The sequence below is a fragment of the Temnothorax americanus genome, unplaced genomic scaffold (assembly GCF_048541705.1).
Source record: "Temnothorax americanus isolate GAGA-0224 unplaced genomic scaffold, ASM4854170v1 Scaffold15, whole genome shotgun sequence".
Classification (NCBI taxonomy): domain Eukaryota; kingdom Metazoa; phylum Arthropoda; class Insecta; order Hymenoptera; family Formicidae; genus Temnothorax; species Temnothorax americanus.
Genome location: NW_027509286.1, coordinates 1784116 through 1799833, shown reverse-complemented (window position 1 = coordinate 1799833; position 15718 = coordinate 1784116). Strand labels below are relative to the sequence as shown.

Below are 15718 nucleotides of genomic sequence, written 5' to 3'. Positions count from 1 at the left end.
AAATAAAAAATAACTCTATACGTTACAAAAATAATTTAGCTTTCAATTTTTTTTCAAAGGTATATTTGCCTAAATGTGTCCTTTTAGTCTAAGATCCGGTATTAGAAATTTATTCCCTCATTTGTTATTTATAAATGATACAAAATACATGCTAGATAACATATACATTAATACATCGCAAATAGGTTGCCGAGCTAAATCGGGTCCGGATAATATTAAATAACTAAATGTTTAATTAAATTTATTCGATCAACTTCCTCGATTTGTTATTTATAAAAATTGTGCATTAGTTGAGAGAACATACCTGAAGGAATTGGAAAAATAAAGGTTGCCTACTTTCCCGTCTGCGCAGCTGTGGAGTTGCCAGGTATAAACAGGTGAGTAAACAATGTGAGTAGACATTACAAGCTAATTAAAAACAGAAGGAGATACTTCAATATGTTTTCTCGTGAATATGAGACGCAGTTTATTTCGTGCATGATACTTATACTTGGAACTCTTTAAGCTACAAGAAAATATACTTATTATTAGAGATACGCGCATGTTTCCTACAAATCTATTTTACGATTAACGCAACAGGGTAGGTATATACAGTAAACTGTATATAGTAAACTGACTGAGTTATAAATTTTAGGAACCGATCGCAATAAAAAGTATACATTGTTAGGTAATTCCGTGATAATTTTATTAGCGTGGAATAATTGAGATTTTTGTTCTGTAATACGTTACACTTTTTCGTTAAAAAACGTTAAGCGAAATAAATTTCTCATATGTTTTTAAAACACGTTCATTTTTTTTTCATTCCAATGGTGCAACAGTCCGAGTCGGACCTAGGCTTCTTCCAAAATCATATGTGCTTGTGTCCCATGTGCTGCATTGTATGCACGTAGGTTGTATTTTTTTCATACGTAGAATATTTTTACAGCTGATAATAAATATGTAACTTTAATGTTATCTCATATTGCAAGGAAAAAGTTGGAATTAAGTCACGAATAGTATCCTGTGATATAAAAATGTAATTTTGATTGAAATGCAAACTCAGGTATACTGGGAAAATTACATAAAAAAAATAATTCTGTTGTTGCACCAAAATCATCACTACTGCATTTTCGTAGCAACAAAATTATCTCATATCGCGAAGAAAATGTTGCAACTAACAATAAGTAACGAGTGATATGTGATAAGAATGCAATTTTGGAATATAATTTACATTTAGATGTACTAGGAAAATAGGCATTTATTAGGAATTTGAATAATATTCGGAAAAGTATTGTAAATTGTTTCTTTAATAATGGTACAAAAATAAAATGCATGTAATTATATAATTATACAATATAGTTCTTATTCTAAGTCGTTTATGAAATCGTTATTTTAACTGTTTCCTGCTTAAAAAAAAAGTATTTAAAATGTATCTATTAAAATTTCCAAATATGTATAAAAAAAATAAGGAAGAAACATTTACAAATATATACACACAAAGTTCACTGTTTTATTTGAGAAATTAATTCTGTCGGAATAAATATGAGATAAGAATTCAATGTTTTCTACTTTAACCCTGCAACGTCGTTATAATGAGTCGTTCGCGGCTTTGACATTTTTGATTATGTAGTATTTATCAAAAGTCCAATTATTTAGCGCGTTTCTATAAAGTTTAGGGTGAGGGAAGTGTGAGACCACAGAACCCGCCGGCATTCGTTAGTTTACCTGCAACTAGTGAACGGTGAACATCTCTGTCGAGGATGGCAACGACCCATATAAACGACTTACATTAGTAAAATTCGACTTTTCAAAAAAATTTTTTTGCTATAATTTTGTTTTTGTCTTAACATATAAATTTTCACAAAACTTTTGAGTCAATTAATTGCTAAAATGGAAATGGTAATGACATCAGGCGATTGCTTCGTAAACTAATATTGTATTACTTATTTTAATTACTTAACCTTTCGGCGGGCGCGCGTGTGTACTCGGCGATTCTGAAGGGAATTCATGGAAACTTCTAATTTGAGTTCTGGCTCCCCGAGCTATTCCTTCAGTGTCCAGTAAACTTTAAAATATCGTAAACTTTCATCGCATAATACTTATTTTATGATAAATATCCCTCATGCTTTCAAATTTCCAATCTCATTTTACGCAGTACTTTGGGCAGTACACGGCGCGCCCGCCGGAAGGTTAAAATAAATAAATTTTTTCAACGATTAAATTAACAATTGCAACATTAATGTAGGGTTGTTAAGAAAGCGATAGAGAGCGAGAGAGCTAGTCGAGCAGTCGTAGAGCAAGCATCAAAGTTATAAATCGAGAGTTTGTAATCCGTCAAATAAACTATTTGTTTCTCCCGTTACTTCTGACCAATTAATCCCATATTATTGGAGGCTCGTTTGGGATCAAGCCAGCTCGGTCCGGAATATAACAAGTTTCGGGAAGTAACAAGTGTTAGTGAGAGACCGCGAAAAACGTCACTGTGAGAAGGTGCAGCCGTGAGAGACTATACCGCGCGTTAATTACGCGTGAGATACATTCGGGACAGACATCATAAGTGCGAGGAGTAAGTGATCTAACAATGTTAGAACTGAAGGAGAAATTGATGGAGCTATCCCACTCCTACGGGATATACATAGCAAAAATGCAAGAGTTTCTAAAAGTTTTTTTTATTAAATACAAAGAATAAATATTTTATATTTCTATTCTTTTTTATAGTATTCAATTCAATTCAATCTTTATTTCTCTCCTCTTCCGGGATTGGAAAGGCTTCTTTTTCAGGAAAAACGTTCCCAAAAACTTTTACAATTATACATTCAGTCATTAATCACATACATTTTACATGGCGTTTTACAGGGACGTACCCAACTTTTTACACATATACCCGTAACCCATTTTAATTCTATTCGAAATCTGGCCTTTGTGCGACCTTACAATACTACTATTACCCTCCTTACCCCTTCCAGTGCCTTCCCTCCGGTCCTTCCCTCTAGTCCGCTTCGTCCTCGTCCGTGTCCATCAGTAGTTTTTTCTCCATCTTCTCTGCGATCTATCTCGTCCTCTGCCGACCTCATTGTCTTCCTACTTTCCTCCTCTCTCTTTTCCTTTCTCTTTTCCCTCTCCTTTCTTTTTGGATCCTTTTTTCTACCGACTTGTCTTCAGCTATCTTCACCTTCATTCTGCTTTCTTCTTTTCTCCTTGCTTCCAGTACTTTCCATTTATACTTCTCACTTCCCGTCTTTACCAGAATTGTTATCCATTCTCCTCTCTGCCCTATCATGTTCACCTCCTTCACCTCCACCTTCACTTTAAGTCCTTCTGTAAATAGCTGTTTCACCTTATAACAGTTTAAATCACTTCCTCCCCATCTCTCCTTCTCGACCCTATAAATTATCACATTTTTCCTTCTTTTTTCATCATCGCTCTCTTCATAATTTTCATACCACCATTTTGTTTCTTTGCACTCTATTTTTCCGTCCATCTTTTCCTTTTCTTTTCTCTTGCGATATCTGTAAACAAAATTTAGGTTACTATTTATTCCCTCTGTTTAACACATCACTGTGCCCTCTTGCATTCCTCTCCTCTCCAAGTCCGCCATCCGTTTCTCTCCTTCACGTTTGCTGCCTATCTTTACCTTTGTTCTTTCCGCAAACAATTCTTTCAATAATCACCGCTTACTTTCTACTACCGCTCGCTTCGTCCCACAGCTCGCCTTTACTGCCGCTACGTGCGTTTCTTACGTAAGTAATAACGTTACTTTGTGTATAATAGCGTTTCTGACTTACATACTTGTGACCCACTGTCTCACTTCGATTTCAACCGATACACGTGTGATTGCAATTTATTCTCGCCTCTAATTTCCGAAATGTGCGACTTTTCGAATTCACCCCTGAATACTACGACTTTTTAATTCTTGTACTTATTTGATTACTGTAGATCTTGAGGTGAGCTCTCTCCTTTTTTTTACTGTTTTCTTTAACGATTGATTAAATATATATATATTTTTTTTTACATTGGAAATGTCCACTATAATCGTATAAGCGTACTAGCTCGCTTGTCACGACATCTCCTCAAGGAGGGAGCTTTTTGCCTCGAGCTCTGCAGGAATATAATCCTTTTTCTTATAATAAATGCAGAAGACGGCTCGAAGGAAGAGCCGAAACGTTCGTTACATTTGAATACACGTCTTAAGTTTTATTGCGCGCCACGTCCCGCGCGCCTGACTCGCATTCTTTTTTTCTATTTTTATTTTTACACACTTAAAAATTAAATAAATTAATTAAATAATTTAAAACACGTTGCTTCCGCACATGCTCTGATTCACCTTTATTTTCTAAAATAATTGCGTGAATTTTGCGGCGACTTATATTTCTCGAATACATAACGAACTGTAAGGAATTATTGAGCTGTTGACAAACCATACATACACAAAACCGTACGACAAAATAGTTACAAATCTTATTGTCATATTAATCGTTACATTATCAATTCTATTAACTTGTCGTATAATGAAATAGATAATCGAGAGACGCACGATGCCATTTCGTACCGAGTAAGCGTACCGATACAATAACGTACGCCACGAGATATTAGATATTGCCTCTTCGAAACGTACCTACATTGCACAACTCGAAGGATTACATCGCGTCTGTATTATATCTTCGTGTTAATTGGGTTAAATTTAAGTCGCTATCTCGAATAATCAAGCATGCGTAATAATTTGCGAATGGCGCACGTAGACAGAAAAATTATTCGATGTTTATTCTACCTGTCCTTCGTCCGAACTAACTTACTAGTAATAAGCAAACATATTCTCAAGTGGGACAAGTGGGGACAGAGAGCGACAGATTTGACACGAATCGCTGATAAGGAAAGCGCTGATAAAGTGACATATATAATCTACGGCGCCATGAATGCGTTCTTATTCCATCTGAAATGCAATAAAATTCGGGTGTCGTTAGGCTCGTGGAAATTCGCCATCTCCTCTGGTAGCATTAGTGCGTTTCATCGTTATCTCTGTAAGCACAATATCAATTAAAATTTAGTAAAGTTTTCTGCATAAACAGGTTAAGGGACGGAAGTGAAACTAAGCCCTTAATTTGTAAAATTTACTGTGAACATGATATTTTAAAGTGTGTCTGGTAAATTATCACGTTATACTGCCAATATTGATAAATTATTAGTAATATACTTTGCTCGAAATTCTTTATACAAAATAATAGAACATATATGTATGTACGAATATAGAAAACGGACTAACTAAGAACCAAGCGCGGTAAATGATGCGCGAAAGTTTTTATTTTTATTTTTATTTTACATATTATATATAGATACATATATATATGTGTGTGTGTGTGTGTGTGTGTGTGTGTGTGTGTGTGTGTGTGTGTGTGTGTGTGTGTGTGTGTGTGTGTGTGTGTGTGTGTGTGTGTGTGTGTGTGTGTGTGTGTGTGTGTGTGTGTGTGTGTGTGTGTGTGTGTGTGTGTGTGTGTGTGTGTGTGTGTGTGTGTGTGTGTGTGTGTGTGTGTGTGTGTGTGTGTGTGTAGGTATGTGTGTGTGTGTGTGTGTGTGTGTGTGTGTGTGTGTGTGTGTGTGTGTGTGTGTGTGTGTGTGTGTGTGTGTGTGTGTGTGTGTGTGTGTGTGTGTGTGTGTGTGTGTGTGTGTGTGTGTGTGTGTGTGTGTGTGTGTGTGTGTGTGTGTGTGTGTGTGTGTGTGTGTGTGTGTGTGTGTGTGTGTGTGTGTGTGTGTGTGTGTGTGTGTGTGTGTGTGTGTGTGTGTGTGTGTGTGTGTGTGTGTGTGTGTGTGTGTGTGTGTGTGTGTGTGTGTGTGTGTGTGTGTGTGTGTGTGTGTGTGTGTGTGTGTGTGTGTGTGTGTGTGTGTGTGTGTGTGTGTGTGTGTGTGTGTGTGTGTGTGTGTGTGTGTGTGTGTGTGTGTGTGTGTGTGTGTGTGTGTGTGTGTGTGTGTGTGTGTGTGTGTGTGTGTGTGTGTGTGTGTGTGTGTGTGTGTGTGTGTGTGTGTGTGTGTGTGTGTGTGTGTGTGTGTGTGTGTGTGTGTGTGTGTGTGTGTGTGTGTGTGTGTGTGTGTGTGTGTGTGTGTGTGTGTGTGTGTGTGTGTGTGTGTGTGTGTGTGTGTGTGTGTGTGTGTGTGTGTGTGTGTGTGTGTGTGTGTGTGTGTGTGTGTGTGTGTGTGTGTGTGTGTGTGTGTGGATGTGTGTGTGTGTGTGTGTGTGTGTGTGTGTGTGTGTGTGTGTGTGTGTGTGTGTGTGTGTGTGTGTGTGTGTGACTCTATGTGTGTGTGTGTGTGTGTGTGTGTGTGTGTGTGTGTGTGTGTGTGTTTGTGTGTGTGTGTGTGTGTGTGTGTTTGTGTGTGTGTGTGTGTGTGTGTGTGTGTGTGTGTGTGTGTGTGTGTGTGTGTGTGTGTGTGTGTGTGTGTGTGTGTGTGTGTGTGTGTGTGTAGGTATGTGTGTGTGTGTGTGTGTGTGTGTGTGTGTGTGTGTGTGTGTGTGTGTGTGTGTGTGTGTGTGTGTGTGTGTGTGTGTTAGGCTACCGTGTCTCTTGATTCTACTACTAGACACCACCACATTGTAGTTTGATATTTTGCAAGGATTCGAGCAGCTATGAGCAGCTAATTCTTTTTTTATTATTCTCTATGCTTAGAGTAATCTTTGTTATGAGATAAGAAAGAATGCGTATCTCTGCATCGCACTTTTTATATTGACAATTTTATTCGTATTATCCGTTTATAAAATTTTTACTGTTTAAAGAATATATTATACGCCAACTACAAAGATTTCATATATTTTTTTGAAATAACAGCACTTAGGTTGAGTTAGATAACGCAATTTTGTGATATAATTTTGTTAAGAAGAAATAAGGCTAGCCACTTAGGTTGGTACGTATCACTTGGATTGAGTTTGGTAATTTTGTGATATAATAATAATTTTGTTAAGGTATATATGTATTATATATATCCTCCTCCTCAGTCCTATTACTCGTGTCCGAGCGTGGTGACTTCTCTTCATATACATGTGTTGCGCACGTGGATTATACACATTGTATATGGAACCTACAGTTTAACGCCGATTTCGAACGGCAATTTTTTTTTAGAGAAGTTCTCGTGGCAAGACATACTCTCGGTGGTTTGCCATTGCCTTCCGAGAGGAGAACGAGCGAATAAAATTTTCTAGCTCTACCGGGAATCGAACCCGGGACCTTTGGCTCAATAGACCAGTGCGCTGTCTACTAGGCCACGCTCGTCTTCTATATATATCTATATAAGAATATATATATATATATATATATATATATACCTATATATATTCTTTCTTTGTAATTGGCGCAGTATTTGTAATTGTAATAGATCACTTGAAGCGCGACTCTTCTTTCATAAGGTAACATAATTTTGTGATGTGTATCACTTGGGTTATAATTTTTTGAAAATAAAGATACTACTGCTTAGATTTTTTCGAGATTTTTTGAGATGCACTTGTTACCTAGGTTTTTTCGATTTTTATATACTCTAGAAAGACGTCATATCGATAAAAAGCTTCGTTAATTTATTTTCTAATATACTAATATGAATTTTTACAGTTGTGTAGAGCTCGAAACAGATATCAAGATGGATACGACGAACGCACAAACTAGTTCGGGGCACGCACATGACGAAGTTCACCCGAGGGGAGGTTCGATCAACGCGTTCTTCGCCGAGATGGTGATCCTTTTAACCGGCGCCACCGGCTTCTTGGGAAAAGCTCTTCTGGAAAAGCTGCTACGCTCGTGTCCCCGGGTGGCCACAATTTTCGTTCTGATCCGTCCAAAAAGGAACCAGTCCGTCGAGCAACGTTTTCAAGATCTACTGAACAATTCCGTTCGTATATATACCTATATATATGTATAATATATGCACTCCCGCGTATATCGCATTTAGAGCTCAGTTATGCATAAACAAATTTTTTCTGTTAGCCAAATAAGAAAATATTATTCGAGTCTATTTATCGCCGGAAATATCGGAATAATTGAACTGCTTTAAATCGAGCTAATTTAGACCTACATCGCGTGACATGAAGGGCGCACGCGATAATTTCTATGGCCTTTAAATTAAGGCACTTTCCCACTACTCGCTATAACACACATATTTATGCGTTGAAGTCTATATACGAGAATTAAACTCGTTTAAAACGAAAATTTTTATGTTTACTTTGTACGTTAAAATATTTTCTCTTTCTTACTTGTTCCAAAAAGCTTTAGTCTGAAGAGAATTTAAAAAATATTTGTTTTATATTAGGAACATTTGCTTTTGGATAAGTCTCGGAAATTCTCGATGCGTACACTCAAAAAAATGTTTTGCTGATGTAGGTAGATTTCTAGGTGTCACAACAAAAATTTATCGCTATTTTTCGTATCTGCGAGGCTGCGTTCGAGAAGCGCGCTATTAGCGCTATTGCATCATTCTATCTTTATCGCTCATCAGGCGTAAAACAAGAATAAAATAAGCAAATAGCACTAATAGCGTCTTCCCGAACGCACCCCTAGAATGTTGTTTGCCACATATAGAATTTATAGCAGCAACATTTTAGTAATATCTTCTGGAAAATTTAGGTCCTATTGTCAAATTTTAATCACTGCATTGAATAAATATGAGTTTCGATACTACGCTAGAACAATCTTTGTGAAAAATATAGCTGCCGATTATAACTGTAGCATCGAGATAATATATAACAACACATTCTAGATGTAACTAACTTATTTTTGTAGCTGCAGTCATAATAATTATATAGCTTTTTAGGATACCTATACTAAAAAAAAAAGAATTATTATTTGCAAGAAAATAGATTTCTTTGAATTTAGTTTCCTAAATTCAAAGAAGTATTAGGTTTTGAGAAAATATTTTAAATTCAGAAAAATGTTTTCTTATTGTTAAATGTACCCAATGCTTCTTTGAATTAAAGAAACCAAAGTCGAAGAAATCCATTTTCTTATTTACAAATAATATATTTTTTTTTAGTGATGTGGAATGATAACTGCGTAACAGTTGAGCGCGAGATTTTTTAAAAGAGCTAGACATATTGGGCGCATTATACGAACTACGTTAGGTGTGAAGATTTTATATTCATTTTGTCTCTCGCCGTTAACTTTTTCTGTGTACCACAGTCAAACTTTTTAACAAATATGATTATTATACAGTGGCTTTAACATTTATAGGCAACAGAGAAACTTTTTTTCCAAATTTCACAAACAATTCAGGTATAAATTATGTCTCTGTCATATAGATTGATTAAGAACGTTCACCGGTTCTTATACTATAGAGGAAATCGAAATTTTATAGATTTCTTTCAACTGTGAATATACGTTAATTTAGGTGTGCTTTATGCGTGCATGGTATAAATTTCAGTACTTCTTGCGGTATAAAAATCGAGATACTGAGCCTCGAAGTTTCAATTTTTACGAAAATTTAGTAAAAGTTGAAACTTTTTAAGGCTCAGTATCTCGATTTTTATACCGCAAGAGGTAATGAAATTTATACCACGCATAAAACATCTAAATTAACGTATATTCACAGTTTCAAGAATATCTATAGAAAATCGATTTTCTCTAGTATAAGGACCGGTAAACGTTCTTAAGTGTAAAACATAAGCGATATCACAGTATTTGCTAATCATTTATCTACCTTATCGTTAGCTAATTTTTTGCACTCAGAAAATTTTTGCTATATAGGTGTAAAATCATTTTTTTGAGTGTAGAAGCTTATCTTATCCCTCTGTAACTTCATCGCAGCGTATTCACGTCAAATTTCTTATGGACGTTATAGCGTACACACTTGTTAAATTAATGTAATATTGATTTTGCACAACCTCGTGTAGGACGTCTTAAATATATTTTATTCGTAGCTTTATGTCTAAAGTGTCAAGTTGTCCGTGCGTTCCTCGCACCCTTCTTACGAAACGAAACGGTAACGTGCCTCTTTCTCTGTGACAGGTTTTCGATAGGATACGATCGAAGTTTCCGGGCACCTTGAACAAAATCTTTCCTGTGAAAGGTGACGTAAGCCTGCCGGAGCTGGGGCTCCAGCCTGAAGACAGAGACATGTTGATACAGAGAGTTACCATCGTGTTCCATAGCGCGGCCACCGTGCGCTTTAACGAGTCGCTGAAGATAGCCGTTAATCTGAACACGATGGGCACCGATCGTATGTTGGACTTGTGCAGGCTCATGACAAACCTTATTAGCGTCATTCACGTCAGCACGGCCTACAGTAATGCCGACCGACGGGAGATTGAAGAATCGATATACACGTAAGCTGCCAGTTATATAAGCACGCGTGACAGCCGCACGGATAACGCGCTACTGTTTTCATCTCGAGGGTAGATCTTCAAGATCACCTCAATCAAATTATTTTCGTCGCGGAAATACTTTCTTCTGCGATACTGTTAACACTTTATCTACCGCCCGTGGTAGATAAAATTGACATACATTGTCGAGCGATAATATATTATTATAAATGATATTCACAATAAAATATGTTATTGGATGATCGGTATATTTTGACAAATAAATGCAGTGATAAGAATAATGAATCGGTTTGTCGCCAATTAGTCGACTTCTAATCAATAAGCGCAGGCGGCACAAAGCTTATTAATATCAAGCTTCCGGTTGATAATGCATTAAAAATTATCCCGTTTATATACATTAAAATGTTAAGAAATATACGGGTCATAGAGATACGAGGAAAACGGGTTTTTTCAAGAATATAATGTCCGATAAGCGCAACAGAAGGGGAATCTAATGACTAGACTATAACATTCAATAAACTAGCTATTTCTTGCTCGCAATCTTTCCCTACGATATACATATTTAAATTGCGGGGACATTTTTTTATTTTACATGATACGAATTGCATTTTATGTAATCCAGTTCAGTTTACGATAGGATTTAAAATGGTAAAAAGGTATTAAAAAATAATGCTTCTAAAAAAATGCTCGCTTTAAATTATCTATTAATCTATATTAATTAACGTCATTATTAATATACTTAATTAATATTAACTTATAATGTTTTATAATATTTACCCAATTAATCTATCATAATTTCCGATTATCTGCAATAACAAAATTTTATTCATATTTTTACGTGTCTCGTCAAATCGATTCTTTAAATGTTTTTCGTATTACAGAACACACGTAAAATTGCAAATAAAATTGTATTGTGAATTCTGGCTCGAATTATAAATTGTCTAAAATAAACTCGATACGACTTGAAAAACGTACATTCAAAAAGTTAGAATATAAGTACATACAGGGTGTCTCATTTTAAAAGATCCACACAAATATCTCAGAAACTTTACGTTATCTTAAAAAAAATGTTTCAAATAAAAGTTGTAGGATTTTAGTAGTAGGAGCCCATATTGGCCCCAGTAGGGTCCCAGACCTGAAATGTAGGTAATTCACCTAATGGCCTAATTATTTAAAACATGAACCTAACTATTTAAAACATTTTTTAACATAACGCAAAGTTTCTGAGATATTTGTGTGGATCTTTCAAAATGGGACACCCTGTATGTATGAAATTTATACTAAAATACATAAAAATTAAGAATAAAATTCTGTCCTAAATTCTGACGCAAATTATAGAGCTAAAAGGCGCTTAATCGTATATTGCTAATGTTACAGCACGGAGGTGAAGCCGTACACGGTAGTCGATATATGCAAAAATTTGGACGACAAGACAATAGGAATAATAAAGAAGAGACTGATCGGCAAACATCCGAATACGTATACGTTGACCAAAGGATTGGCGGAACAGATCGTAATGTCTAAGGGAAGCGGCCTACCGATCGCAATTGTACGACCGAGTATAATCGGTGCCGCGTACCAAGAGCCATTTCCAGGATGGATAGATAATATTGGCGGTATTACAGGTACAATCGCAATTTTATACAATCGTATAAATTGTATGAATCGTAAAGATTATACAAGAGAAAGAATACATATACATATATGAACATATGTTTTATATATAATTATATACATATATGAAAAATTTTTTCTCGGGTTATTAAAGAAAGAATAGGCATTTTACTGTAAAATATTGAACGACGATAAGAATAATAGAGAGAAGAGACTGTACTTGTTTTACTGAAAGTTACCGGAAAAATCCAATAAATATAATTGATTATTTACAATGTTTGTTGCTATAATGGACACTTAAAAAATGTTTTAAGATTTTCTTTTACAAGCTAATACATTTTTAAATTTAACGAGTTATTATAACGAGAAATGAGTGTTCTTAAAAAACACATGCAGATGGAAAGGGCGAGATTAATCAGAAATTAAATAATATTCTTCCATTTCGATATCAGCATACATGTGTCACATTTAATTGTTTACATTTAATAGGTATAATGACGGAGATCGGAAGAGGTACCGTTAGAAGTATCGTGTGTAACGCAAAATTAGTGATAGACGTTGTACCTGTTGATTTTGTTGTCAATACATTGATCTGCGCATCTTGGCACAATGCCATGCAACGTACTGACACGATAAAGATTTACAATTGTATCAGCAGTACATTACATCCGATTACGTGAGTATATGCAGCAATAGACATAACACAACATTTAAATAAATGTATGTGTGCGAGCATTCGCGCAATTTAATAGTTTTTCAGGTTGCTAAATACTAATCTGATATGTCATATAATCAACTTTAAATTTTAATAATTTAATTTGAAAACATTTAGTAGACTTTTTAATGGCGTATGCAAATCGCAACTTTGATGCAACAGATCTTATTTTGTTCACAAATTTCTTTAAAACGACACAGCAAGTTTTTTTTAAGGACTGAAAATCCTATTATGACACAAATTTTCTAATATGACAATCACAAATTTCTCAAAATTGTGACGATAGAGCAATTTGGCAAACGGCATCGTATTCAGCGCCCAAAAAGCTATAAGACGTATAATTACTCTCATTTTTGTGCATTTTTATTTTTGTTGAATAGTGTTATTATCTTGTATACGTATATGTATATATGATTCTTGTAGATGGGCCGAATTTGGATACCTCACGAAGAAACACGCCATAGAATCTCCATCGAAATACGTGATGTGGTATCCAGGTTTCACATTTAGGACAAACAAATTTATTCACGCTATCATAGTGCCCACGTTGCACTTTTTGCCTGCATTTATCGTAGATCTTATACTGAGGGTTCAAGGTCGCAAATCCATGTAAGTATCTCCCCTCGGTTTCGCCGCGTGGCAATTTTATTTATAACGATAAATATAACGCGCGTCGTTTCCTTTCAGAATGTTGAGGGTGGCCAAACGGTTCGATTGCGCCGCTAAAACCGGGGAGTTCTTCGCGATGAACGAGTGGAAGTTTTATTCGAATAACATGACAAAATTGATGAAATTTGTAAGAGCGTCCGAAGATTGTGATAAATTTGATGTAGATATTACAAACTTGGATTGGGACATGTACTTGCATCAGTACATGTTAGGAATCCGAAAATATATCTTGAACGACAATCTAGATACGTTAAACAACGCCCGAAATCGATTATCGAGGTAAGTCTTTTTAATCATTTGCAACATTTGTCAATGTTTTTACCATAGAATTTATATGTACATTTCTAGAATTTGGAGAACTTATAGATTTTATCTCTTTCTCTTTATGTGATTTTTTTTTCGTTCTTATCCTATTTATTTAAGCAATTATTTTAAAAATGACTATGTTAATGTTGAATATATATACACGCACTATTTGTTTCTTTATTACTATCATCTATTTTATATTATTTTACTATAAATATTTATGTGAATGTTCTCAGAAATGATACGATTGACTTAAAACGATAAATAATTAACCAATTTTCTCTATTTATTCTATCTATTTTATTATGGAAGAAGGTTTACGCGTCTTACTTTTCGAATCTTGATTTACTTATCTGTTTACAGATTATACTGGCTTCACAAGGCCGTTCAACTCGTGGGAGTAATAATAGTTCTATGCGTCCTTCTTGCGCTGCTATAATTCGTACTTCGCATATCCGGCTTGATCGTTTGATGACCCCCACATATCCCGGGTGGCTGGCCCCCGGTAGAATGCGCGAGGCATGCGAGAGACCAAAAAGGAATACGGACGAGGAGAGATTGCGAAGAAAATGGAGGAGAAGCTGCTGATGGATACGGACGCGGACCACAAGAAGAATTGAGATGATGTAAAGGGTTGGATATGTCCCTGTAAAACGCCATATGTTCACCTTGTTCTATGTGCCATGATGTATAAGTGTCCGAAGTATTGTGTATGGCAGAATGTAAAGGTTTTTGGGAACCCTTTAATAAAAAACGCCTTTCCAACCCCGGAAGGTGAGTGAAATAAAGACTGAATTGAATTGAATTGAAATATAATTACTTTCTAGTACTTTTCGTATTGTACATAGATTTATCATACATATAACATACAGTAACACATACGTATAACATCCACAGTAACGATCAAAAATTAAATATATTAATTCGTACCGTATTCGAGATAATAACCCGCACATAAAAATAATTAATGAAAATATAATATTAATGTATACATATGTATATATGTGTATATCACACACACATAAATATAATATATTTAGCAAATAATAATATATAACAAAAAAATTAATTATTCTACATTAATGTGTATTTTTGTGAGGTAACGCAGTTATTAGATAAATTGTTTACTTTTATCATTTATTTTCAACGTGAAAATTAAAATATTTTTATGTAGTAAAATGGATAAAAGAAACTTCGCTAGTAATAATTTTTTTTGTTAATGTTATGCTCGAATTAGATTTAAACACTAGCATGAGTTTTGTCAGACTTTATATAAAAAAGGACAGGTATACATTTTTTTGTTTTTTCCTCGTTTATTAAGTTTGCGTGGTTTTGCCGTGGGGAATAGACCGTCATGAAGTTCCCATGAACCTAATTTGTTTCGATTTCTTAAAATTAATGCTTGATAGCGGGATACAGCACTCTCACTCATTGCTGGAATATGTTTAATGGTCCCAATTAATTTATAATTTATGAATATGGTCACCAAAGTACAAATCACCTGGTAAGTCTTCTAAAGAAAATTTACGTTCATAGTTACTTAAATATCCTAATCTTTTGGCAAGACTAGTCCATTGTAATGCTTCAAAGTCGAGAAATAATTGAGATCCGTGATCAAAAACAACTGTTTTTATTTTTTATTACGTGTACTACAAGTTTGCAGTTTATGTTGACAATAATTGTTTAGCGATTCTTGAAGTCCTTTTAAACCCTTTTTATACAATGGGATCAAATCAACTTCGAATACTGATTTAATCCTTGTTTTTGAATTCTTACAAACATTGCAAATTTGAGTCATGGTAATGGAAGGTTCATCATGAAATATTTCGTCAATAATATTGCCAATATTCGATTCACAATTCACAATATTGCCTTTAAGTTTCTTGAATTTTAACAGTATTTCTGCACGAACCTTATAAACATAATTAATTGCTCCTTTAGTTGACAGTGCTTTAATGGTGTCAAATACTTTATTATTGGATCGATTCACATACTCATTATACGGAGCCCAGTTTGTATAACTAAATTTTACATGAAGAAATTTGACTGGATGAATTATTTTGTTAATCATTATAATGGCATATATACGCTTTTTTATACTCAACGAAGATGACAGTATTTTAGAAATCAGTCGTATTAGACATAAA

The 15718-nt window shown here is 34.9% G+C and overlaps 1 protein-coding gene across 4 annotated transcripts; it reads left to right on the top strand.

Annotated features, from left to right (window-relative positions):
• Positions 1 to 2248: 2248 nt before the first annotated feature.
• LOC143895253 (putative fatty acyl-CoA reductase CG5065) lies at positions 2249 to 14376 on the top strand. Of its 4 annotated transcripts, none has more exons than XM_077402270.1 (8): positions 2249 to 2545; positions 7569 to 7845; positions 9954 to 10270; positions 11645 to 11892; positions 12371 to 12557; positions 13020 to 13205; positions 13284 to 13544; positions 13935 to 14376. In XM_077402270.1, the coding sequence occupies exons 2-8, from the start codon at positions 7597 to 7599 to the stop codon at positions 14008 to 14010; spliced, it is 1524 nt and encodes a 507-aa protein (XP_077258396.1). In that variant the 5' UTR covers positions 2249 to 2545; positions 7569 to 7596; the 3' UTR covers positions 14011 to 14376. The 4 variants fall into 4 exon arrangements, with proteins under 4 accessions (XP_077258396.1, XP_077258395.1, XP_077258394.1 ...); XM_077402269.1 differs by lacking the exon at positions 2249 to 2545 and adding an exon at positions 4269 to 4997; XM_077402268.1 differs by lacking the exon at positions 2249 to 2545 and having other exon boundaries at positions 7555 to 7845.
• The last annotated feature ends 1342 nt before the right edge of the window (positions 14377 to 15718 follow it).